Here is a 27,792-nt window from a genome sequence, read left to right as displayed (position 1 = left end):
CTTGGAAAATGTCTACTCGGTAAAATACTTGGCGAATTTTTTTTCAGTAGAAATCAGTTTCAATTTCATTTTTTTTTCAATTTTGTGGCTTGGTGGTTATGATGCTTGGCTACCACTCCAAGCGTCCTGGGTTCAAATCCCGTCACATGTCAGGATTTTTTCTAAGGACAAAATTACAACTCCACTCCCAAAGACTTGTAATAAGACTTTGTTTATGTAGAGCATCTTCTTGTGTATATATGTTTGTCTTGTGAAGCTCTGAGGGTCCCTAATGATCAACAATTGCTGGATGGATCACCCTCATTAAATATGGTAGTAAAAAAAAAAAAATAAATAAATAAATTATTATCGTTAAAAATGTAAAAAAAAAGGAAAAGGAGCAAATACTTAGTATAGAAAAACAGTGTTTCAATACATGATATGTATTCATATCATACTGACACAAATAATGGAAAGACACGCACATCTTTGGAATAGAATTTTCATGAAAAATGGTTTATCCAGGTAATCTAGCCACGAAATATACGCAAAAAACGCACATAAACTTTTTTTTTCAGGTGGCAAACGAAGGGGTGTCCTACATACTAAAAATTGTCAATCCAAATTCTGAAATTTGGCACAATTTGCCCCTTAAAAATTTTTCCTTTAAATACAATAGTAACTTATTGTAAATTAGATGTCCCTTTAGAGTGAAATAAAAGCATGGAATAATGATTTTCCTCCACAATCAAACAAACTATTCCGATTCCTTTATCTAATGTGTGAGTCACCATAGTGGCTGTGTAATATTAATGATAGAGTAAAAGCTATGATTATCACTGTAAAAAGATAGTCAGGGGAATTACTGAATTCCTTAACTCTTCATGTACGATATTAGAAATTAGAAATGTGTCCCTTCGGGCATTTTACTTTGTAAGTTGTAATTAGTATACAACGATTATGACCTGACTTATAATGTTGTATTCCAACCATTGCAATCTATTTTAATATTTGAACATTTTTTTTAATGAAAATATTCAAAACTTTTTGATTATCATCACAGTGTAATGATCATTCAATTTTTCCAAACTTTTAAATAACCAATTTTCTTGCTTGTGAGTCCTCACAAATAAAAACGGTCATAAAAATTTGTTTTGTTTTGTTTTAAATACAGCTCTAAAACCAAAAATTGATTTCATTCTTGATGGTTCAAACCAGTTCGTTTTAGGCAATGTGTTATTCAGGAAGAGTCAAATTTAAATAAATTTATTTAAAGTTTACTGTAATATGGGAGACCGTTTACATACAGACTTACAGTACAGTTACAATCATCTGGCAAAGATAACTTATTATTATTAGCATTCATATTTGTTTAATTTAATTTGTTTTTAAAACAACAAATTAAATACTAATAAACAAAATACAAAGAAAATATCAAAAATAAATATAAGGTTTGCACTAAATTGTAAAAAAAACAAAAACAATGCATGCAATGGAATTATCTTGAACAGTCACGACAAAAGCAGTCATGGCAACTTTGAAATTGTATTTGATTAGAGTTTACTTCCATAAACAGCATGGTATGTTATTGTTTGACAAGTTCAACCCTCTAGCTAAATTTACCTGTATAAACTCAGACAGATTAGAACAAAGACTTAGCTTTGTGTCTAGATTTACAATTGTAAAACTCTATTCTTTCTCCTCATGCTTTATAGTTATGCACAGATGGCTCAGTTAACTAATATTCGAGCGATAACAATCTAAGAACAACTTTATCCAAGCAAAGTAATTTTTATAAACATTGCCTGAATTAGTTACTAAGTAAGTGTGACCTCTCCTTTGTTCTTATTGTAATAGTCTGCTTAAACGGAATGTCAAAATAGAAAATAAACTTCAGAAAAATGAACAATGAAGCTATTTTTGTTATTTTTTTTTTCATTGTGAAAAATGTTTCAATTATGCATGCTTTATAAAATCTATAATGACTTATTGTTAGAACTTATATAGCATGGTGTGAACACGTCTAAATGGTATCAAAAAGGAACTAATTACATTGTGTAATTTTAAGGATTATATGCACACAGATATTTGATATTAAAAAGAACGTTAATAAAAAATTGTATGATCAACAATAAAGCAGCTGGTGATACTGAGTTGGATGGAAATATGGCCAGGTGACCAGTGGCCGTATTCACTGCTGTAAAACTAAAATACCTGTACACCTAACTTGCCCAACAACGGACACTCTTGGGCTAGTAATATTTCCAGTTTACTGGAAAGTCTGTTAATATTCAGAAAGTGTTTCAATGGTAAAACTAATTTGGAACCTTTGGACCTCAAGAAAAGTCTGGTTTTGGGAGAGTTTTCTGTTTTCAGAAAGTCCTTTATAGGAAAAGTTTACTAACAATTCTCCTACAGTACAGTATCTATGAATAGTACTTCCTAACATGTTATTTTTAATCAATCAATTCTAACTACAGTATCTCAACAGAATTTTCTTTTACTCGTATTCTTTTATTCTGCATATTTATAAATGAATGTGATTCTTAAAGATTTACTTTCCCGCTGATTTTACTCATTAATTCCTACATCATTAGTTTCAGAAATTCAATACAAGATATATTTGCAATCAATAAACGAATGCAATAACTCTTAAACTACTTTCTCGAGCAAATGGATTTGACTGAAGGAAAAATAATAGCCTAAAGTAAATCCAACGGTGCTAGGTTTCAAATAATATGTTCTTTCTAATCGTATCTATAATTATAAAGGAATAATGAATACATGAATACTGTATACAATGCATGGCACTGCGGAAATTAAAAATTTATTGGAAATTATGAAAAGATACGATTTTATACAAAAACCAACTGAAAATGAACTTGTTTCTTCTTGGTGGTGTGTATTTGTATAATTTATGGGATGGTCATCAATTAATGTATACCTATCTTTTCAATTATTACTCTGAAAATATCATACATTTTGGATAACAAGCAAGAAACAAAATTTTCTACATAAAAATATTGTACCTGTAATTTGTCTTTTTATAAGAAAAAGATTAATATTATTTTATTCCTATCTAATTCATTGTATGATTGACTGAACAATTACTGATTTTTTTTTATTGGTCAAACCTCTTTAACATTGTGTCCAACAGATTAGTAAGAAAAAAGCTTAACCATACCAATAACATTTTTATCTGAAGTTTGGTGTTTCCACAAGGTGCGATGAACCATCCAAATTGTGCACTTGTAATGAATGGTTCAATTACCTTAACTGTGTTGCCTCCTGGTGGAAACCAAGCCCTAATTTATAGAAGCTAAAAAGATTGATTAATAATAATATCCATGATAGAGATGATCACTGTTTTACTGTACTTAAATTAAAACAATATAAAATACCCATTTAAATATCTTACTTAGTCATATCCTAGTTTCATTTATTTCATTCAATTTACAATAACAGAGTATATTTTAAACTTTAAGAAAAAAGCTATAAAAGAAACAAAGAAATTCTCCTTTGTTCTCTATTGATGCCACTGACACATACACAAGAGCCTTGGTCATTTAATTCTATTCTTTTTAAATATCTTTGATCTTTTATTAAACAATACCCCATAAAGCTGTAGTCTGTATAGTGAGAGAGAATTTGCAAAACAGAAATATTGAATATCAATAATGATTAGGTGTTGCACTTAATTTAAAACCAATTGTTATTTATAACTTTACAGTGAGCAAATTATTGATGTGCTGACAGTGGCATACCTTTTATACAGTAGGCATACAAACATACCTTTATCAAAGACAAAAGCAGTGAGGTGTAGAGAACTTGGTCTAGACTTATCAATTTATTCATTTTCTATCATCATTTTAAATGTATGTAAATAAAAAAACCAACGAAATTTCAGTTGTACCTCGTTGTTATTAAAATGACAATAAATAATATCGTATCATCGTTTGTCTTGGTTAACAAAATTAAGCTCATTCTATAATGAGCGATGAGAAATACAGTATAGTCCTTGTTAGCTGTCCATGTACAAATTATGGCCGGCAGCATAAAAAGTTTTTCTTATTTTGGGAGTCAATTAATTAATAAAATTTTCATTTATAAAATGACAAAATAAACCATTAATTTTAACCAAAAACCCATTGGCTGCCAGCCAACTTAACTTAATTACAGTTTTTCAGGTTTTTTTTTTATCCAATTTTTGGTAAAAGTGAATAAGTATTGTGACAGTAAAATGGGCATATTAAACAAGAATATTTCTTACAAAAAACGCTGCTCGCTTATTGTTATTGCTAAGGTCAAGTCTGGGGGTCACTTCATCACGCCTAGATACTTCAAGTATCCTATTACAAACAAAAACTTCAATGGACTGTTTTGATAATAATTCAATGATTATCTGACAGCGAATTATATCATGGGACTCATAAATACCAGAATGCTTTGGGATTTGTCGTTAGACTCTTTTCTCAGCCGTTTTTGGATTCAACAGGTGGTACCAATAAATTATAGTGGAGTTTCCATTTTAACAAAAATGTCAAAGTGTAGTACTATAAAGCTGCTTGATTTCATCTAATGAATGAGTCATCTCGTGTGACGTAGCGGGCTAGAGCAGCAGCGTGAAAAAAGTTTTAAGGGGGACAATACATCTTCAATTTATGTTAAAATTCATTTTTTTTTCCATTTAAATTGTTTAATATGGTCGACTGCAAATGGATTCCACGAACAATACTAATGATTGCATTGCAGCATTACCTGCAGGTATATGATAAATTAGCATACGTAGGTGATGATGTTACCATGGTAACAATGACTTCCATAGGTAACAGGTAACAAAGACATTTCTAGGCTAATTATGTTGAGCCATGGTGTCATTTATTTAGAAATAGTGATATCTTATTTATCGGTTACATCGTATAAACAGTGTGCACACAATAAAACATTAACGACTGTACTACAGTGCAGAGAAATTTATCTATCAATTGTGAATTACTTTTGAATATTAATAATTAGTACTGTATTATTATTAATTGATGGAGATTTGTTACAATTTTTTTAAGACACTTGAGGAGGAGGTGGGTTGACAAGTACCCTTTTGGTGCCTATGAGCATTTTAAAAATTAATTTTAAATTTGTTTATTTAAACTTTGTCAATCTTTAATTAATCAGAAGACACTCAGTTAGGCCTATAGGTTTACTAAATGGCTTTACTAAGTATACTCGTCTTTAGGCTGCTAATTGCTAATCAACATCAGAAGGACAGCAAGTTCCCACAGTGGAAGCATTTTTATTACTACCAAAACTGAGCAAATTTGGCAAAATAAAAACCATGGAACACACAGTAGTGGCGTCAATGGTGAAAAGAACTGAATCAGTAGTATTTTAACAAGGAAGAACAAACACTGACAGCAACTATAGGACATTATGGTAGTACATCACAGGGTAAAAGACTGTCCAGGGTGTACTTTGCCTGAAGAACCACTTCAAAATACCCTGGCTATATAGTCAGTAAATTTACCAGTAGTATTATCTTTCCATTTTCAAACAGATAGTTTACCAACGTTCCATGTTATGTCCAGTGAGCAAACAAACTGACCAATAGACAGTGTTGACAATGGACACTCAAGTAAAAAGAGAAACACTATACAGTTATGATACTGTACCTTGAACTTTTTTCTTGACGGAATAATGCTGACTGTTAGTTTGCGTGTGTGAACATAACCTTAATAAATTACATCATCGGAAATGGGAGCTAGGATTGATAATTAGGTATTGCCTCTGGCCACCACAATGTTTGTCATCCACAAATTGAAACCTAGGCTGGCTGGGTAATTTATCTTGGTGAGATCTACAGTTAAATTTGCTATAACCTAGGGAACTAGATAATAAAAATGAGTAGGCAGATAAACAGAATTAGGAATGTCTACAGATTTTATAGTTACTTTGAGGACTTGAACTTGTAAGTTGTAATTTATCTTGGTGAGGTCTACAGTTAGATTTGCTATAACCTAGGGAACTAGATAAAATGAGTAGGCAGATAAACAGAATTAGGAATGTCTGTAGATTTTATAGTTACTTTGACGACTCGAACTTGTAACCTTACATGCTGATTTAACAACCCTATCACCTGTGACTTGTGCTTTATCATCAGGACAATATCAGATTGTAAATTAGAGTTTCTAAATGATTAGGATATTCAGAATAATAGAAAAAGTCTGACAAGATAACAACAGGTTTACACTGTGAAAAGAACGGTGAACAAAAGCACACACAAATATTTATTAGGATTTTCTTTCCTTGTGAATACTGTTTGCTTAATTTCTAAAGGCCAGGTTGAAATGGTTTGCTATCAATGAAATAATTGGTAATAAAACACTGTATATAATTTTCCTTATTTTTTTAGCAACAGCAAGGGAAGGGGGGGGGGGATTATTAGTTCAAAATTTTGAGGTTTTAACTAATTCAGGGGGAAGTGTGAAGTTATTACTGTATCTACAGTACACCTGCATGATAGATACTGTACATGGAACAGAATTTCTATATTAATAAATCGGAAAATGATAACATAAAGTATGACTCATTTTACCATATTTTAATTTATAATTCACAATAGTACAGTATATACCGTACTGTAATAATTTGAATTAATCATAGTCATGCAGTAGCCTAGGTTTCACCTGGAACTCTTGTTGTTAATAGCCAGTTTAACAAATATATTGCATATTAGATCATACCTGTAGGTATTTCAAGTCACAATATCCTTATGTGGATGTGTTTACATATTTATTATTACTTTTCACAATTCTTGCATGTTGCAGTTTGATGTTTCACTCTTTGGCAAAAAAACTTATATTTTATTTAATATTAATAATAAATAATAATACTGTATATTAACTATGTACTCCTGTAACAAACTACTGTAAAATATAATTTAACAGACACTTAATAAGCATTTTTTATTAAAAACTAATTTAAAAATTTAAAAGAAAATTAAAAAACACATTTGGCTTTTTATTTTATTAAAATAAATGTTGTATTTTTGCATGAATTAACATTTTTTAATGAATCTCCCCTCCCCTGATGAGGCAGAGTAAGGGCAAGGCATAATTATTAATTTAGCCAATAAATTCTTCACTACCATAACCATAATAACACTAAATTTAACTTAGCCCCTCTCTCCCTCTAATCCAACAAGTGTCATCAGCCTCGTATGCCTAAATACCACACACCTCTCTATTATACCACCACGGCTCAATGTTCACTCAAGGGGAAAGAGCGCCGTTTCAAGCGTCCTTAGACTACCTTGTCAAAATATCTCAGAACAGAGGCCTACGTACCTGTATATCTTGGGTGATTTCTGTTTCGTCTAATAGCTTGATACAACAAAAATAATCTCTCTGTTTACGTCTGAAACAATCCATCCTTTTCCTGATGTTAGCACACCTTATTCAACATGATTAAATAGAAAATCTCATTGCAAATCATCCGTATAATTCCACTCCACTCGTCGAACGGTCGAATGTTTACCAACCTGCTGCCTTTGAGGAGGCGGTGATGTCATTGATTATGTAAATAATAAGAACTCATCCAAGCATGTCTTACATTTCTCTCAGAAGGTACACCAATTTTTAAAAAAGCAACTATATAATTATCACTCAAATACACTGACAGATATCTTTTAAAAAATTAAAATAAAAAAGAAAGTCCAGTCCTGAAACCACGTGTACGCTCTTTGTGTATTTAATTTGTGCATCAATTTCCATCGTTACGTACGAATACTGTACTTAAGTTTTTGGTAGTTAAAACTATCCACTAAATAGATGGCGCTATTCATGTTTTTTCGTTTTCCCCTACAAGTTTGTATGTAATTTTTTCTTTTATTTAGCATTTTTTTTTTTTTTTTAGCATTATTTAGTTTTATTATATCTTAAAACGTATATTATTTTTAAAATGAAACAATTTGTGTAAAGCACAAACAATGTTCATTCCTAGATTTCCATATAAAGCATGATGTAAATAAATTAAATTATTCACAAAATTATAATTATTGATAATAAATTGTAGAGCATTGATTTAATTGCCGGTTTTTAAGGTGGAAGGTTATTAAGAATTTTATTTTGTTTATTATTAGGCTTCTTCCTCTTCTTCTTATTTTCTACATTTTTAACGATTTGGTTTTACCGATATGTCATAATAAAAAAAAAGCATCACACGTGACATATAAAAAGACTTTATGAAATTATTTATAACAAAATTATTATTTTACAAAATAAAATAAAATACAATAAAAAATAAGTCGAATAGGTTGTTGATGTGTAGTACAATGTATATATATAGTATATATCTCAACATAATTGTTGCCTGCTGTGTGTGAGCAACGACAATGTCATTATAAAATAAAGTCTGTCTACACCATCAAACTTTATGTGACAAAAAATATATGTACTGTATATGGACATGATGATGTCATATCAATACCATATTTAGGCACATGACACAATTTTTGTCGAACTTGTTAGATAGTGTAGACAGAGCTTTATACACATAATATATATGTATAATAAAAAAATCTGTACACATCCTTTTAAAAAGACATTCGGATTTATTCATATTATGCAAAACAGAAATTTGAATATTACATGAGCTACTTGGTAGTATGTATACCCTTAATAGAGACTGGAGCAGTTTTTTGGGATGTATTGCCAGCATTTGATGAATTTACCATCATAACAAATCCTGATTTACATCTGACATTAAGTACCTGTATAAGTTAGTTCCAAGCATTTAAATTGTGCAGATCATGTTATGTGTTCCAGCCCCGTCTTTTACTTGTTTAACTATTGTTTAGTGTTCATGTTAATCATTATTATCCTTAGAAATTCAAAAAACCTAATCTTCTTCGCTGTCTGTTTCCTCTTCAGCTTCTTCTAGCCATGTGATAAAAGGTTGGACCTGCAAATAAATTATTTAAGATAGTGTTTAAAAATATCATTTTCAAGATTTGCTTGTTTATGTTTATGGTTGACAACTGTCGTGAACTACAATGTCAAATACTTTTACATTTATCTGAATGATGGATGAAACTAAGCTAGGACTGTTGAAAGCACCTTGATTGGTTCTAACATTGATCAAAGGCTTCTCTTGTCCAGTGCCCACCTTGACCAGAGGAAAGGCATGGGTCAATAGGACTGAGGTAGATACTAGATGCAGGGGTTGCCATAAGAGTCAGTCAGCAGTGCTGATTTCAAATGCATAATGGGACCCCAGTTCCATATAAAGCACTTGATATTCCCAGATGGTCTCCCATCTAACCAGGCCTAACGTTGGTTATCTTCAGTGACCTGTCACGAACGGGTGTGTCAACGTGGTAAAGCCGTGTTTGTATTGTATTTGATAACAAATATGATCAAATGTTTGCCTATGGCAAGCAAAACATGACAAAAGTATGTGTATTATGTAAGTAATATTTTTAATCAAATACAATACAAGTTTCCTCAATCAATCCTACTCCAATTAGAAACTCATGTGACCTTGATAATAATCATATACAATAGGTAGTAATTAATTAAAGACAACCATGGTACAGTCAACAAAATCCGTAATTTGCATTTATATTATTTTTTAAAAATAGTATCTCATTTATTTAGTTTTAACATGATAAGATGCCTCTATAGTTGACAACAACATTGAGCTTCAGCAACACCTATTAAGAGGACACTTTTAAGAGCCAACAAGGTGTTCGCTTAAAGATGTATTGTCCTCCTGAAACAATTTTTTTGTGTTGAATATGCTATTTTAATGTCACATAATATTTATCCACTTTGACCAAAAATTGGATTTAAAACAAATGTATTTACCTGAAAAAAAATTTAAAGCAATGAATAGCCAAATTGGCTGCCAGCCTTTGGTTGAATTTAACCATTTATTTTTGTCATTTTATAAGTGAAAACATTATTTTGTCTACAGAAGTGGTTAACTTATTAAGCTACAAAATAACCTATTCAAAGTCTGATTTAATTAATCAAAATTTTTCATGTTTTTGGGGGACAATACATCTTTAAAAGGACACTTTTAGGAGCCAACAATGTGTTCCTTTAATAGGGATGTCCTTTGAATTCCTTTCCCTCATTTAATTAATAGAGGTTCACTGTAGTATTAAAACATACTTTCGCCTCTTTCATAGTAGGCCTACTTAATAAAGGTGTAAGGCAGGGTTCTGTATTTCCATAATTATTGATCATGACATTAGTTTAGCAGGGCTGTAGCCACCAGTATGGTTGGTAAGGTTTCAACTTGACCACTTTTTCACAGATGCCTTTGACAACCCAGTGGCTTAAACAGAGATTGTTCCTTTTTCTTGCAAAAACCTGATAACTTCTTGATGCTACATCACTGTTTAGTCAAAGCATAGAGATATTATAGTTCACTATAATATCTCTATGGTCAAAGGTATTGGTTTGGAATGTCCATTAAGGATGTTTTAAATCTATTTCTGGTTGCCTCATAATAAAATCTAATCTATCACATCAACGACTAAATATATTGTAGGTTTAACAGTACTTACATTCTTCCTAAGCTGTTGTAGGATTGCAGAGTCGTTTAAAGGAATCTTTTTGAACCAATGAACTATGACCTGTTCATGTAATGTATCATTGTCATAGAGAATGTTGAGCATTTTTGGAATTGATGTACATAGAGACCCATTTGTAATACAACATTCCTAAAGAGGAAAACAAAATTGAATGAGTTTTGAGAGTAGTGATGTCATCATAAAATTTAATCAGTCCTACTATATTACACCTGATGAGCCAACTCGCAGTAGCGGGAGGCATCAGAGGGTAACACTGGCTTCAAAGAGTTTTTGAAAATCGATTAATTAAGAAAACACATTCTATATTGCAAGATTCTACTCATCTCATGCATAATATATTTGAGGCGTATTGTTTTTGTTAGTTTTTCATTTATTTGTTTTTGTATATCTCAGAGCAAACATAACATATATTTTATATGCAAATGACAATAGATGGAAGTATGAACACTGGGTTAAGCGTGGTTCCCACTAGCGACGCAACACAAGGACGTAACGCAACGCAAGTGAATTGACCAATCACAAGCGATGGCCTATTCGCTTGTGACTGCTAACTGTAACTTCGCTTGTCATTGGTTAAAACACTTGCGTTGCGTTTACGTCCTTGCGTTACGTTCTAGTGGGAACCAAGCTTTAAGATAGGTTTTAGAAATAAAGATTAAATTTAGTTCTCTTTTTGTGTTTCCTGTAACTTTGTTTGTTGTTTATGATGTTATTGGCAAAAAAGAATAAGAATCGGGCGGTATTTAGTAGAGATTGAGTGGTGTTTATTAGGTTTCAGGTGGGTTTAAGTACAACCTGATTGAGTACACTACTACCAGTACCATTTTTATTTGAAAAAGGAAGCATTGTTGCAATGGTGGTGGATTGCTAATGTCAGGTTTAATGTAAAGTGCACTACTTGTATTACGGTAAGTAATTGAAGAATGACAGAATCTGTCAATAATATTGGTATTATGAGATTACTAAATTTACCTGCAAAGAACCTAAGAAGTCCAACTGTGATTCACTTCCTTTTAAGTAGTTTTTTAACAGTGGTACAAGAGTCTTGACTAACTGTAGAAAATAAGAGAACAAAATCATTTATAACTGTTTATAAAGGCTTTGTTTGCAAAAAAACCTCCAGCAAAGTGATAAATATTTATTTCAAATAATTTGATCAATCTTGGTAACAATTCTTTACTGAAAAATGTTAATAAATGACATATTAAAAAAATATGTGTCAGGGATGCATGATAACCCCCTTTCACACTGGATTAAAGTCATACTACCAACCGGTATAACGAAAGCCGCAAACTCCTTTGTTGTCAAGATGTTTGGTGAGTGAGTATTTGGCAACTCAACAATTGCCTTAGTAACAAGCTGCACTAGTTCTTTCATGGAGACATTGTTAGCAAATTTGGAAGAGTTGATTTCTAGGATAAGATTGTCACAATTGATAGCACCAGAACTGTAGGAACTCTGAATACTGTCCAATACTTGATTATAAAAAACTGAAAAACACAACAATGAATGAACTGAAGTTCTGTGTAAACTATCAAAATAGTTTGACAAAAAGTGATATGCAAAAAATGTCCACATATGGTAACATCACATTTTTTTGTTAGTTTGATATTGCTGACAGAGCATAAGAGTTAAAGCACTATTGTATGTGTGCTGTATTATTGACATAATTTTTATATTTGTTGACCTACTTTCTGTGTCATCCATCACAACAGATGGAGGCCCTGAATCATCATCATCTGAGTCATCACTTTCCTCCTCATCCTCGTTATGTACATCACTTATTTTCATTCCTAAAAAATAAAAATGAAGTAGTATTATTTGTGCAACTTATTCTTCTATTACTGGATGTGATTAATTATGCTTTTTTTAAAGCTCTGTCTACACTATCAAACTGTATGTGACAAAAAATGTGATGTGCCCATAATAGACATGATGATGTCATACCAATACCATATTTGGGCATATCAATACCATATTTGGGCATATCACTACCACATTTGGGCACATCACACTTTTTTTGTCAAACTAGTTTGATAGTCTAGAGAGAGCTTAAGGCCTAAATATTGGGTCAAGTCAACCACCATACAAGTTGATTTATTTGATCCAGAAAGAAAAAATAGGATGATACAAGGTGTATTGATATATTTTAAAAACGTAACAGCAATTAGCTATATACTAAATTGTGTTATGGTTACTTTTGGTTTTATATAGATCTGACCTATGACACATCGATTGACCTGCTTGGTCATGGCTAATCAAAAGCTCCCTAGTATCTACAAATATATTTTGTCATTCAAGATATTTTTCTTTTAAAATCCCTTACCCCACATTTCACGTGCCAGTTCCTCATCCTCATCATCATCGTTTTCTTCTGCGTTTTTCCAGACAAATCCAATGCCACCTTCCCCAAGCGATAACTGATCTTGCTGGCTGACCGAACGTGTAAGGTCTTTAGAAGTATCTGTATCATTAAACTCTTCATCAAATTCATCTTCTTTAGGTGGTGGTATTGTGGATAGGTATGTCCCTGAAGGTAATGTTACATCAGGCCCCACTATAACCTTTAAAAAGAAAAAAAAAATTTATGAAATAATGATGACTACAATTAATGTTTAATTGTGTCCATGGACAAATAATTCTTACAATTTCTTTTGTTGAATATGCCATTTCAATGTCACAAATTAGATGAAAAAATGTATATAACTGAAAAAACTGTAATTTAAAGCAAACAATAGTCAAATTAGCTGTTAGTCAATGGGTTTTTGGTTGAATTTAACAAAAAAATATTATTTGTTTTTGTTTTTGTTTTCTTCTACTGAAGTGATTCACTTTATTAAAACTAAATAGCGGTCTATTAACCTTCATTTTTCACTGCTTTGGTGTTTATAATTTTTTTAAATTCCAAGTTTAATGATTCAATATTAAGGTGACATTTTCAAGTAAACAAAAATGTTTATGATTGCTTTTAGCTTACTAGAGACATTAAAATTATATCTTACACCAAACGATAATATGCTACCAGCTTGAACTTTAACCCCTGACATGAGTTTAACTCCATTACACAGAATTGCTGTATCAATTAGGCAATTAGATTCAATAGTGACATTGTCCCAAACAAATGCATTTTTCAAGACCACATTTTCACCTGAAATAAAATTAAAATAAAGTTTACTCGACAGACTTGCTATGACAGTGCACTCCCCAACCCCTGTCCCTAATCCCTGTTGCCAACCCTCAACAAAACATACAAGCTGACATAAGCTTGGTTCCCACTAGAACGTAACGCAAGGACGTAAACGCAACGCAAGCGTTTTAACCAATGACAAGCGAAGTTATAGACAGTTAGCAATCACAAGCGAATAAGCCATCGCTTGTGATTGGTCAATTCATTTGCGTTGCGTTACGTCCTTGCGTTGCGTCTCTAGTGGGAACCACGCTTTAGGGCCCAAATGTTCCTGGGCTGTGTGATATGATGTAATGACTTGATGCTTAACAATCTATTTATTAAGTGAGCAAGTGAGTGGCCGAGCAGTTACAACAGTTGAACCATAATACATAGCCAAAACACCGGCAAGGGTTCAAGGCTCACTTGCTTGATGGTTCTGGTGGTAGATTGAGTCTTTTAAACCATAGGTCAGGTGTACACATCTAGCTCATGTGCACTGGAACCTAGTACTCTCCCACTGGGAGTCTTTGACTGAAGAGGCTACCAAATATAAAGTAAATAATAATAATAATAAATTATTTTACAATGTTGTAGAATAATCACCTATTTCACAATTTCTCCCAAGCACTGACTGAGAAATTCTGGTGTTGCTGCCAATACTGGTGTTGCTACCAATCACAACATCCTCACCCAGGGTACATCCTCTGACAAATATAAAATAAATTTTTGTGATAATTGCTACTGTAAAACCCTGAAAAGAAGCCCTTCTCAAAAAGAAGCCTACTCTTTGGTCTGAAAAAGTAATCTCAAGATAGTATGGGCTTCTTTTCCTTTGTATAAGGTTAATTAGTGCGATTAAATGGGATGAACTTGTGATACAGATATAAGGTATGTTATATCATACATTTATTTTAAAGTTTAAAATGGTATTTTGATCATTGATAAAAAATTGGCAGGTAATGTCTCAAAAATTGTGTAACTGTAGTAGCAATTCATAAAATTTACATCAGTCATTTTGAAAAGAAGCCCCCCACCCCTCCTTTAGTTTGCAAAATTAATCTCGAAAAGAAGCCCATCTCGAAAAGAAGCCCACCAAAGGATACTAAAAAAAAAAGACCACAGGTTTTTTAGTGTTTTGAGGACCACTCTTTCAAACAAGGAACAACAAAATAATCTGGCTCAGTTGGAACTTATAAGAAAAAGGGAACCGTTTTAATTTTGGGAGGGGGAGGAGAGGAGGGTGTACTGACCTCTGTAGAGTGATGTCTTTGGCCGAGTAAACATGGTTCCTACCAAAGTTGTACGTTTCTGTGCCCAGGTACTCTGGTACTTGAGGGTAGGTCCAGCGATGGATTATATCCTTGCTAAAAATAAAAATCAATTACTTATATATTACCAATCTTGTTCTCTTGGTCAATATATTTATATCTGTCTATTTATATTATATCTAATCTTAAGATTGTTATTTATTAAGATATTAACTTAAAGTGTGAAATGATAACACAGTATCAAGTGGAGTTGTGGCTTGATGGTTATGTTGCTTGGCTACAAATCCAAGGGTCCTGGGTTCAAGTCCTGTCAGTGTCAGGACTTTTTCTAATGACAATTTATAACTCTACTCCCAAAGACTTGTAATAAGACTTTGTTTATGTAGAGCATCTTGTCTTGTGAACAGGATTGCCACCTTTAAGAAGGATAGTGAATGAATTCGCTCATATATTTGTCTAATTATATAAAAACAAACTCATCCTACCTTACTGTTTCATACATGGTTAGATTGGAAACTCTTGTAGCATATTCATTCGTTACCACATATATTTGCATCTTGTTTCCTTCAATCTATCAATAAAATAAACCAACATTTTGTATTCTATTCCATTTTAGTTAACTTGAAAATTTAGAGAAAAAAAATAAGATAAAATGCTAATACTGTACATAAACCAAAGGCTAGTGACATATACAGTATACAGTGCACAATATATTAAGACTCTGTCTACACTATCAAGTTAGTTTGACGAAAAAGGGTGATCTGCCTAAATATGGTAGTAATATGCTCAAATATGGTAATGATATGACATCATCATGTCCATATATGGGCACATATTGATAGTGTAGACAGAGCTTTAGAGAAGAGGAAATGGAAAATGCTTGAGGTGGAGTGGGGGTAGATGTTGTTGCATTTAGTAGTGGATGACATAACCTGTGATGATGATAATGATGATGGAGATGATGAGTATTTAAAAGAATTAAGAAATGACAGTGTTCCACCTGTATTTGAGTAGCTATCAATTATTAATTCAATCTACAGCATATTTTTACCTCTTCATTATATATAACTCCCCTCATAAAATCACTCATTGTTTGATAATCAAAGTTGTCAGTAAAAAGCTCCATTACACGGCATGAACAAACACATATATGACAATCTTGTAGGTCATATCGAAGGTTAACATTGCTATGGTCTTTAAAAAGTGTCTGAAAAAGATGGAAAGTATAAACAATAACATTGAAAAACTGTTAAACTTTACTTTGCTCTGAAGTGCAAAACAATTATAATCTATTTTCTACTTAATTTTTTTTTAATAAAAATCTACACTATAAAAAACAGTGTGATGTGCCCAAATATGGTAGTGATATGTCATCCTGTCCATATATGGACACATCACATATTTTTGTCACATAAAGTTTGATTGTGTAGACAGCGCTTTAAACTATTTATTTGTCAATATGGTATTGCAATGCTTATTGCTGAAAATGCCCTGACTAAACCAACTAACTAAAAAATGGCTTTTCAAAAAATGTTCTATTTCTGCATAAAGAATAGGAGACAACTCAAAGAAAATCTGGAAACTCTCTGTGGACAGTTCAAAGGTCAGAGGTGAAAACTATGACTGGAGAACCTCTCAATGGAATCAGATTAAAAACTCAACAAATATAAAAAGCACAAAAACTACAAAAAGACCAACTTATTATTCTTTCCATTGTTTTCCTACAATATTGTAATTTAAAAGAAAAAAAATGTCTCATTAAATCTTTAAATATATTTATCAATCGTACACTAATCCATTCATTACCATCTTATAATACATACCATTGGTATTTTAACCTTACGAGTGTCCTTCATCTTTTGATAGTTAAGAATAGTATGCTTGTTATCCGTCGCAATAAAGAACTCATCTTCTAAACAGCGCCCTCTGTGGCCTGGATAAGCATGTCTAAGAACTTTCGTCATTACACATGATTTATCAGTCTTAAATCTCTCTCTAGAAATGAAAAATAACAAAGGTAATTTATCAGTAATACCCAAACTATATTTCATTAAGCACGGTCTATACTATCAAACTAGTTTGACAAAAAGTGTGATGTGCCCAAATATGGTAGTGATATGTCCAAATGTGGTAGTGATATGACATCATCATGTCCATATAGGCACATCACATTTTTTTAGAAGAATACTTCCTAACCTCATAATTTTTTACATGTTCTAAAAGCACCTTTAGTTATATTTTGCGGTACATCTGGGACAGCTAGGATGAGTATCAGATGTAGTACCGTCACAAGCACTTTACATTGTGTCTAATTTCAGAATTAAGCATTATTTATATATAGATACCATATATGCACTGATACTCACTGACACAACTCAAGTCAATAAATGTACTCTTGTATAAGAGATATAATAAGGTATCTCAGTGGCAGATCTAAGATTTTGAGTTGGGGGGAAGGGGCTCCAGGGCCTAAAAATGGAGAAATGAAGGGCTGAAGCTTAATTTGATGTCCTATCTATTGCATTAAAATTTGCGAAATTTAGAGCCGGCTGGGCCCCACCCCTGTATTTATAATAATTAATGTAATGTAATCAATATTTGTAAAGTCAACCTATGCTCTTTACTAAAATACAGTATATTTCATTACCTGTGCACATTTAAGGCATCTTTGAGTTGTACACTTGACACAACATCACCGTTGACAAGGATAAAGTCGGAACGAATCAAGGCCTTCCTATCAATCTCCCTCATCGCATCTCCAAGAGAATGACATCCCTCTGACATAATGGTAGTTACCGAGCATGGTGAAGATCTTTTGTTCCATTTTGATTCACTAAAAAATGTAAGAAAACGAAGGATGTGCATTGTTTAATAGAGATTATTAGGGAGAGAATTTGTGAAATCTGTATGTGCATAATCAGACAGGCATTAAACATTATTCCCATAATAATTTAAAGCTCTCTTTTAATAATAAAAAGATGTTTATATAAAGGGGTGGATCCTGGATTTTTTAAGTGGAGCACTATATACATAATAATATTATTAGATCAAACAGTAGTTCATAATGTCATTTTTGTCACTGTCAAATGGGGAGCTTATGACCCCTGGATCCATTCAATGATACAGATAGAAAAAAACATACCTTAAATGTTTCTTAATTTTGTCAGCATGAGCACAACAGAACACAAATATCTCTTCAACACCAGAAGCTGCTAAGAATTCAAGTGTGTAGTCCAGTAATGGGTTGTTAACTATTGGCATCAGTACCTAATAAGAATAACAAACATATTGGTAGCAGTAGGCCTATTAGCTCACTGAGGAGGCCCAAGCAATGCATGATCACCAAAGACATTTTAAAATGAGGCTTAACTTATATTTATCATATTAAAGATGTATTGTCCCCCTGAAAAATAATTTTTACAACTTTTGTTGTTGAATATGCCATTTTAATGTCACATAATAGTTATTAACTTCGACCCTAAATTGGATAAAAAAAAGAAAAAACTGAAATTTAAATGGTCAAATTGGCTGCCAGCCAATGGATTTTTCGTTGAATTTAACCATTTACTATGTTATTTTTTAAGTGAAAACATTATTGTTTTTGTTTTTTTTTTCTACGGAAGTGATTAACTTTATTAAAACTACAAAATAACATTCAAAGTCTGATTTAATTAATCTTCATTGTTCAAGGGACAATACATCTTTAATACAGTCAACTCTCCCAATACCGGACTCTCCCAAAACCGGAATTCACGAAAAACCGGACTTTTTTGGAGGGCCCAATTTGTCCCTATTCTAAATGTACTGTAATTTATTATGAAAACCGGAATACCCAATTCCGGAATCCGGACAAATTATGAAGTACAAAACACGAAAATTAGCGTCTGAAAACCGGACTGACAGTTAAAAAAACAACGTAACATCGTCGTCGCTGACTCGGATTCAATACATTCACAATATACAAAAGCTTTTAACCATACCCTGACCATGAAGTGCGTGACGTTTCCCGGTACGATCAAATAATGTTGCCATGGAGCGCTACACTGTGATTGACAGGTCAGTTCATTGTTAACCCACGAGGCGGCAATTCAAAGCATTTTCAGTGACAACGTGATGACTTTAAAAATATGTTTTCAGGAAACCGGACTTTTGAAAAACCGGAAAATATATGCCCGCCCAAGGAAGGGTGTCCGGTATTGGGAGAGTTGACTGTATTACTAGACATTGCCAGATTCGGGAAAGGGTGATGGCTAGAGGAACTGAAAGTATCATTAGGCATTTATTCATAGTAACCAAGATACAGAGCATAGAACAAGCTCTAGTCTATTATGTGAGTATTTAGGCCTAATGATCAGTTCCTGTATTTACATTCGGTAGCCATATTTTTCAAGCTGCACGGGTAAAATGAGCAGAACAGTGGCCCATGCGTTGAGCGAGAGGGAGGCTAAACCAACATCTGGTTTCTGTAGGTTTATACATACTCGTGGAATTTCTTTTGTGATCGGTGCAAAACGAACGTTGAAACTATCAGCAATAACCACTGCTTGCAATACATCCTCTTGCTTTAGGAGAGGATCTGCGGGTTTTGATCCCTTTTTTTTAGCTGACATTTTGCATGTGTGAAAATGATGCAAGAAAATGAAAATTGAAAAAGTGGATCACTTCATAGAACTATTGGTGGCGCTCTACATGTCATAATAAAGGATATTCAAACTATAGAAGTGGATATAGAGTAGTAATATTGTATAAATCTGAATTGTAGTTATTACAACGTAGTCGTCTATTTAGACAGTCAAAATGGAAATGTTACGGAAAAAGAAAATAGAAATGCATTTTATGTTCCTAACTTTCATTTGTTTAGTTAATCTAAGATGCACATTGCAAGACGGTAGCTATGCGATTAAAACATTTATAGTTTTTAGGATTCATATTTTAGAGATATAAAATAATTTTCTCCAGGAATTTAGCATGTCTGTTTTATTTTCTTCTTCTTGCTTGACCTGCCCTCCCCCTGCTCACTCAGCTGGTGCTTGGTTGGCCATGCCCGACCGGCTCTAGAAGGCAAGGCAACTAGGGCTAGCTAGGCTGGGCCTAGAGATTAAACTATACTTATTAAAGTTAGGTCCAAAATTGACCACTCTTTAATTTATTCTAGGCCTAGGCCTATTTAAATTAATTTAACTAAATTTTTTAAATTTCTATATACACAGTAAGTAGGCCTATATAGATAGGAATGTGACTGTGTATATGTAAATTAGTTATCTTTTATAACACCCCTGAGTGTATCCTTGCCATTTGATTGGTGGTTAACTAGCCTATGCATCAGGTGCTGTTTGGTATATTACTATTATACAGTTAGTTCTTCCGATCTATATCAAATGTTGATATTATTAAATTATTTGTTAATGATTTTGATTGATAACTTGTTCTTTTTAGTGACATCATCTGCATCTGTTGTTGATACTACACCAATGTCTAGTAGACCAACTATGAACACAACAACTCCTCTCGACAACAGCACATTACAAAATTCCAACACAACCACAGCCACATCTACTAATACTAACGCAGCTCCACTGACCTGCCAGAAGAATGCAAATGTGAATTGTAAGGACGTAAATGTTGACTGTGTTCAATGTAAATTGAACAGAAGCTGTGTTTATGGAAGAACATATAATGTTAATTGTAGTGTATTAGATGGTGTTATTTGTGAGGTAATCAACAATTTTATATCTATTCAGTGTAATGATGAATATTTATTATTGATTCCAAATGTATTTTAAAGTAAAAGAGTTCTCGATATGTCAACAGATAATTCTTAGTCCTCTCTCCATGACGCATGTCACATAATGCTTTGTATTTCTTTGTTTTTATTGTGTATATGTTTCATATGGACAGTTTGTCTGAAATAAAGTTTAATTGAATCGAATCAGTTTTCTACTGAAAGTATTATCAATCCAAAAAATCACTTGCCATTATTTGCCAGACGCAAAGCTAGTGAGAAACAGATTATTTTTCATACAATTTTTTTTTATTGGCTATTATATCTGCCCAGATAATTTCATACAAAGTTGACTGTGCCTATAGAAAACTTTCAATTACCATACACAGTTAACCCTGCCAATAGCCTCATCCAATTTACAGCATATTAATTATGGCATGTGTTTGAAAATATTTTAACAAAATGGAAATGTAATTATCTATATAACTTTTTTTATGTCAATTTCAGTATTTATTTCTTTAAAAAACAAAAATGGATGAAATGTACAGTATGACGCTGGCCTAAATTAGGCACAGAGCCCGATAAAAACCATAAATCTATTTCCACAAACAAAAACAGTAATGCCAAATATATTCTTGCCACATCTAACAAATACAAGTGTATCTGTTTTAATCAAAAACAATTTCTATTTATAGGGATCAAGAGATTTCACAAAAGAAACAGTTTGTCGGTATTGCTATCAGACTCCCAACTGGCTTCACGAGTGTACACCAGCAAAAAATGATATTGAACCATGTAGAGTAGCTTCAAGTCCACTAGAGTATGTTATAGTGAATTGCACCGTTAATGATGATGTCATTTGTCTAGGTAAAATATGCATGTCAAACTGAATGTGTGCCGTCAATTTAATACCTAATATATTGCCAAAAATATGCCTAAATATATAAAATCATCCTTTATTTCAAATTAAATAAAAAAACATAAGAATGTAACAAGCATCCCAGATCACAGCTTGGAGGAACAAGCATATGCAGGGCAAACGAGACACCAAATATAAAACACTTAAAATAGGCAAAAAGAGAAGAAAACACATCAAGCATACAATCACATACAATCGCTTGTAGTTGAAAATAATAAAAGGTAGCCAGATTTTGTTCTATGCCAGCGACGTTGGGTTCATGTGCATAAATTTGACCTAGTGGAAAGCAGCCTTTAGGTTGCCTCACAATGAGCAGATTAACAAATTGTTATTTTTACTATTATAAATTAGTAAATTTGTATTTTTATATTGTAGGTCATCGTCAGTTTCACAAGCGAGTACCCTGTAATTGGACTAGAGGTAAAAAGTGGTCTTTGGCATTAATTTTAAGGTAAGAAATACGGTATATGTCTTGAATGTTTGATTGTCCTAAAGCTCTGTCTACACTATCAATCAAACTAGTTTGACAACAAAAAAATGTGATGTGCCCAAATATGGTATAGTAATATGACATCATCATGTCCATATATGGGCACATCACATTTTGTTGTCACATAACGTTTGATAGTGTAAACAGAGCTTATAGGCCTACATGGGTGGGAATTCACTCTGCCTTACCATACGTCTCATGATTTCTTGCCAGTTACCAAGGACCATCCTTTCTGGTCCTGCAAGTCATTCTTTCATTTGCAGTTGGTTTACCGTTTGGTAATTTATTTAATCCTCATTTAGGGGGTTAGGGTAGTAGACATTACCCATTCTGTGGATGCCTCCAAAGAGATAAACACACACATTTTATTATAAAACACTTTAATTTTACATTTGTGTTTTAGCATAACAGTCGGTGGATTTGGAGCCGATCGCTTTTACTTGGGTCATTGGCAGCAAGGGCTGGGCAAATTGTTTACGTTTGGTGGTATTGGAGTGTGGACATTGGTTGATGTGATTCTTATTGCTGTTGGATACACAGGCCCAGCGGATGGTTCGCATTACATCTAGGGATACTTGGGGAAAGCAAAAGATGGGGGCAAGTGGTATACATTGGGATTAAAGTGTTATTGGATACATATGCCAAGCTATCAGCTCTTACTAAGGCCACCCAATAGAGGTGAAGTAGTGATGAGCATTGCTGTTGGATGCACAGGCCCAGCAAATGGTTCTCATTTTAATGGTATTAGGGTTGCTGCTGTTGGATATATATGGACAGCTATCGGATGTTATTAGTTGAAAGAATATAACCGAGATAGGCCGATAAGTTGTGTGTGTTGAACCCTTATTAAATGTACTTTTAGGAAGTCTGTCATAGGATGGGTGGGTGAGCATGTAATTTGCCATTTATCAACATTTGGATATTGTAGAAATCATTATTCAAGTGCTTTTGCATTCAGGTCACGGATAGTAACAAAAACCCAAGGAAGTTAATATATAGTACAACCACAGTTTTGTGGACCCTTGTTTTTGTAGTTATAGACAGAGAGCATTGCAGACCTGTCTGTGCCATATTCCTTTAACATTGCCTCATCCTTCAGATGAGATGTAAAGCATACACTAACTAACTAAAGAACTAACTAATACATTTAACACATATTTTTAACATAGAAAATACCATCATGTATATAAAAGATTGTTTTATTATTCAAAATAATGTATATAGTGTACTGTTCATAATATATTGTTTATAATGTACAAAATTAAGTCTGAAAATAAATGCAATTTTTTACAATTTAATTGTTTTCTCTTCGTACAAGAAAAGTTATTAAATTAAAAAAATATACAGTAGTTGTAATTTGAAAAAGATATACTGTAAATCAAATGTCTTAATTGTAACTTGAAAATAGCGATGCTATTCCTGTCCCTAAACACAATAATAAACTTAAATTTGGTGTAAAAATAATACTTTCACTAGTACTTTTTTAAACCAGTTTTTCTCATTATGCTATTCGTTGTATTGTTTATCCAATGAAAATGGCACCCCCTTCCTTACTATTGATATCAATAGATTGAGGAAAAAAAAACATTTTTTAGATTTAATAAGACCTCATATTAGAGTTTTATTAGCAATGCAGCTAAGTTCTGTATTATCATCATTGTACCACATCAAATACACCAAATAAATGTGCGACAACAACATTTGGCTCTTCTGCAGAATCCTTGCCATTTGTGGAGACAATATCCCCAAGAACGAGCAAAGATACAATTGAAGGTAACAATATTTTGCTTTACTGTTGATACCCATGAAAACTTAACTTTACTGGGGCTTGAGTCGAATGCGTTTGTTGCCATGAAATCCCAGCAATTCAACAAGTACTAACAAAGGACACAGATTGTTGACAGTCTAAGTGGGAGAGCACGAAAGAAAATCATTATAAGAGATAAAGTGATAAAGGATCCTGAAAAAATATTCGCTATTTGGTGACGGGGACAACATTCCAAGACTACAGACCTTGTTACATGTTCCATTGAACTGGTCAATTTGTACGACATTATTAACATGCATATCAGATCATCCTTGTTTTGAGCCATTATGTCTTAATGTATGGTCCTCACAAACTTGCATGTTCAAAACAAAAAGGGAAGACTTGTACTGTTACAGACAATGAGCTTAACATTTATTTTCAATTGATTTAAAACATGCAAATAATTCAAAAACTTTTCTTTAAAATAATATATGTAAGTTACAATGCTTTCATAAAGTGGGTCCATGGTTTCCTTGGAAAACACAACAGATATGTGCTGCCTTGCTGTGTTTTAACATCTATTCGCAGCAAATTCAAGTCTGAAACCTATACTGTATCCATCAGTTTAGATAAACAATTTGTAATGACTTTAATTTGAAGCTGCATATTTACAGTATTCCCCAAAGAAATCAGTTTGGCGATATTAACGGAATAGCCATTGTACAAGATCCTTCTACTTTGGTTGCATTTCTGTATAAACCAAAATATTACCTGTCAAGCTTCAGGTTAACGTTTAATATAGTTTGCACAAAGTATTCATGCTACAAAACAAACATAGAAGGGGTCAATTAAGTGAGTAGAGAAAACAACTACCACCACTTCAAACAAATCCAAGAAGACTACAATTGCACATTATCTCACGTCTGACGAAATTGTAGAAAAGGTTAAAGCAAAAGATGCTGTTGAAGCAGAAAAGCTCAGAAAAAGAAAAAAAAAAACAAGAAAAGATAAACGATTGAAAAGACAAGATGCCATGGGAAAGAACAAAATGGTGGCAAAACCCACAATACAACAGACTACTGAGGATAACGACAATGATCCATCAGACTACTGTGGCCACTGTAACGGTTAATTGGGATGATACTGAGGAAGATGCTTACTGGTGGATTGTAATTTGTGGTTCCATGAATCTTGTACTGGATTATACAGAGAAAACACCTGATATTGTAATGTATGTCGAGATTAGGCAACAATATTAAATTTGCCAAGGAGTACTATACCAGCACATGCAGGTAAAGAAAAAAACTATGGATTTTAGTGTATAGTATTTGTTTCATTATTGTATAATCAACACAACATAGATCAGACAGACAGTATGGAACAAAGAAAAGTATATCACATGAACAAGTGTTACTATAATACACAAATGTTCAAAGAGAAATGCGAGTGGTGCAGCCAACCCAAAATTAAAGACACAGCAACTGGAAACTTTCTTTTGCATGCTGGCATTGTGTACATTGTGCACCATGCAAAAATGCTTTAAGAAAGAAGATATTGCGAGCTAATTACCAATTATATATAAATCGACATTGAAAAAGTCGAAAAGACAGACATTCCATTGCCACATGGTCATGGGTGGATTGTAACAGGTTCCAGTATTGCCATTAGCAGTTGTATTAATGACTTGCTGTGCATGTAAAAGTGAATATAAAACCAATAGGTGTCGGTGTTGTAAAAGCAACTTACACTGCACTGGAATATGTATGAACATGCGCATAAATTGGCTGTGCAATATCTGAAACATACTTATTGATACTCAATGCAGGAGCATTACCAAGAAACCTCGTTGTTGTTTCTCCTACGGAGATGTCGAAGGACATTACAAATAACTGGTAGTATAGGAGACCCTGTCCCCCAAAAAAGATCTTTGTTTGTAAATAATCAATTGAGAGAAGACAAGAGGGAGGAACAAAAGAATTCCCAGATTAATAAGAAAATAGTTGATCTGTCGAGAAGTTAACATCATTGCAGATTACAAACAAATTAACAAATCTGCAGCGACGGTTCACGGTCAAGGTTGGTATTCGAAGCCGTTAAGTTAAAAACCTAGAAATGATATTTACTATATTAGGGCAAAATTTCAGTGATTAAATCCTTTTCTGACACAAAAGGCCAAAAGTAGGGGAAAACGGCCTATGAATACTGGGCAAGGTTGTAGTATTGACTATTTCTGTGGAAAAGAGTCCCAGCAAGTAATGGATATTTTTGAGTACTACCACTACTCCCGGTGAATGGACATCCACATGCTGAGAAATATAAAGAAGGACCCTCATTAGACAGGACAAGCATCTTGATCAACAATTAGATGATGTGATACTCTGTGGTTCTTACGAGGCTAGTTCAACAAACCCTTTTTACCCAGTAGATGCACATTGGCAAGCAGAAAAATCATCTTTGTTTGGAATCGATGTATAAAATGTTCAAGTGAATACAAATCAAAAAGAAATGAACAAGGCAGCAGAACCCACGAAAACAGCCAGAATGTGCGGAGACGGAAACTGCTTCTTTAGAGCGCCTAGTTAAGTTCTTGTTGGTGTCCAAAGTCATCATATGATTGGGAGGGACCATATTTTAGAATTATGTCCAAAAACAGAAGTATCTTTGAAGACATCAACAGAAGATCAGATCATTGGTAGGTTTTTTGAGATATTTCAAGTGAGATCATACCTCAAAAAGAGAAACCTACCTCCTCAGGAAGATGGGGATGAGATTTTTTCTCTTATACTCGGAAAAGCCAAGTCCTTTGGTAGATTGGTCTCCGAAGCCGCTAAGTTAATAACCAGAAATGATATTCACTTTATTAAGTAATGGATACTTTCTATTACTACCACTACTTCTGGTGAATGGACATCCACAAGGAGAGAACACCATGAGATCACAGATGGAGTTGCAATGATTAATTCTGTGGAAAGGAGTTTCAACAAGTAATGGATACTTCCTATTCAGACCCAACAAAGCACGTCATATTTGTGCAGATCAGGATATAGACAGCTCTGTTACTATAATACACAAATGTTCAAAGAGAAATGCGAGTGGTGCAGCCAACCCAAAATTAAAGACACAGCAACTGGAAACTTTCTTTTGCATGCTGGCATTGTGTACATTGTGCACCATGCCAAAATGCTTTAAGAAAGAAGATATTGCGAGCTAATTACCAATCATATATAAATCGACATTGAAAAAGTCGAAAAGACAGACATTCCATTGCCACATGGTCATGGGTGGATTGTAACAGGTTCCAGTATTGCCATTAGCAGTTGTATTAATGACTTGCTGTGCATGTAAAAGTGAATAAAAAACCAATAGGTGTCGGTGTTGTAAAAGCAACTTACACTGCACTGGAATATGTATTTGAACTATGTATGAACATGCACATACATAAATTGGCTGTGCAATATCTGAAACATACTTATTGATACTCAATGCAGGAACTTTACCAAGAAACATCGTTGTTGTTTCTCCTACGGAGATGTCAAAGGACATTACAAATAACTGGTAGTATAGGAGGCCCTGTCCCCCAAAAAAGATCTTTGTTTGTAAATAATCAATTGAGAGAAGACAAGAGGGAGGAACCAAAGAATTCCCAGATTAATAAGAAAATAGTTGATCTGTCGAGAAGTTAACATCATTGCAGATTACAAACAAATTAACAAATCTGCAGCAACAGTTCACGGTCAAGGTTGGTCTTCGAAGCCGTTAAGTTAAAAACCTAGAAATGATATTTACTATATTAGGGCAAAATTTCAGTGATTAAATCCTTTTCTGACACAAAAGGCCAAAAGTAGGGGAAACGGCCTATGAATACTGGGCAAGGCTGTATTGATTATTTCTGTGGAAAGGAGTT

The 27,792-nt window shown here is 33.2% G+C and overlaps 3 protein-coding genes across 4 annotated transcripts in view; 1 reads left to right on the top strand and 2 right to left on the bottom strand.

The window, feature by feature from the left end:
* Nucleotides 1-7,527, bottom strand: part of LOC140062597 (band 4.1-like protein 4) — a 39,168-nt gene extending 31,641 nt beyond the window's left edge. For both annotated transcript variants that reach the window (XM_072108880.1, XM_072108881.1), the window contains exon 1: nucleotides 7,320-7,527. In XM_072108880.1, the coding sequence (XP_071964981.1) occupies nucleotides 7,320-7,403 (84 nt within the window). In that variant the 5' untranslated portion in view covers nucleotides 7,404-7,527. The remainder of the gene's footprint in view (nucleotides 1-7,319) is intronic.
* Nucleotides 7,528-8,283: 756 nt separating this feature from the next.
* Nucleotides 8,284-19,658, bottom strand: LOC140062198 (translation initiation factor eIF2B subunit epsilon-like). The gene is made up of 15 exons (XM_072108288.1): nucleotides 19,492-19,658; nucleotides 18,153-18,277; nucleotides 17,658-17,843; nucleotides 16,834-17,005; nucleotides 16,062-16,217; nucleotides 15,496-15,581; nucleotides 14,993-15,106; nucleotides 14,346-14,446; nucleotides 13,576-13,721; nucleotides 12,900-13,137; nucleotides 12,265-12,366; nucleotides 11,846-12,063; nucleotides 11,546-11,626; nucleotides 10,547-10,702; nucleotides 8,284-8,934 (listed from the first exon to the last, which is right to left on the bottom strand). The coding sequence occupies exons 1-15, from the start codon at nucleotides 19,618-19,620 to the stop codon at nucleotides 8,872-8,874; spliced, it is 2,073 nt and encodes a 690-aa protein (XP_071964389.1). The 5' UTR covers nucleotides 19,621-19,658; the 3' UTR covers nucleotides 8,284-8,871.
* A 144-nt stretch (nucleotides 19,659-19,802) lies between these two features.
* LOC140062695 (TM2 domain-containing protein C41D11.9-like) lies at nucleotides 19,803-23,450 on the top strand. Its single transcript, XM_072108999.1, has 5 exons — nucleotides 19,803-19,898; nucleotides 20,447-20,724; nucleotides 21,428-21,599; nucleotides 22,027-22,102; nucleotides 22,545-23,450. Exons 1-5 carry the CDS (start codon nucleotides 19,808-19,810, stop codon nucleotides 22,708-22,710), a joined length of 783 nt encoding a protein of 260 aa, XP_071965100.1. The 5' UTR covers nucleotides 19,803-19,807; the 3' UTR covers nucleotides 22,711-23,450.
* Nucleotides 23,451-27,792: the final 4,342 nt, after the last annotated feature.

Source organism: Antedon mediterranea, chromosome 11 (genome assembly GCF_964355755.1).
Source record: "Antedon mediterranea chromosome 11, ecAntMedi1.1, whole genome shotgun sequence".
Lineage (NCBI taxonomy): Eukaryota > Metazoa > Echinodermata > Crinoidea > Comatulida > Antedonidae > Antedon > Antedon mediterranea.
The sequence above is the reverse complement of the archived record's forward strand: the minus strand, read 5'-3'. Positions and strand labels throughout refer to the sequence as shown.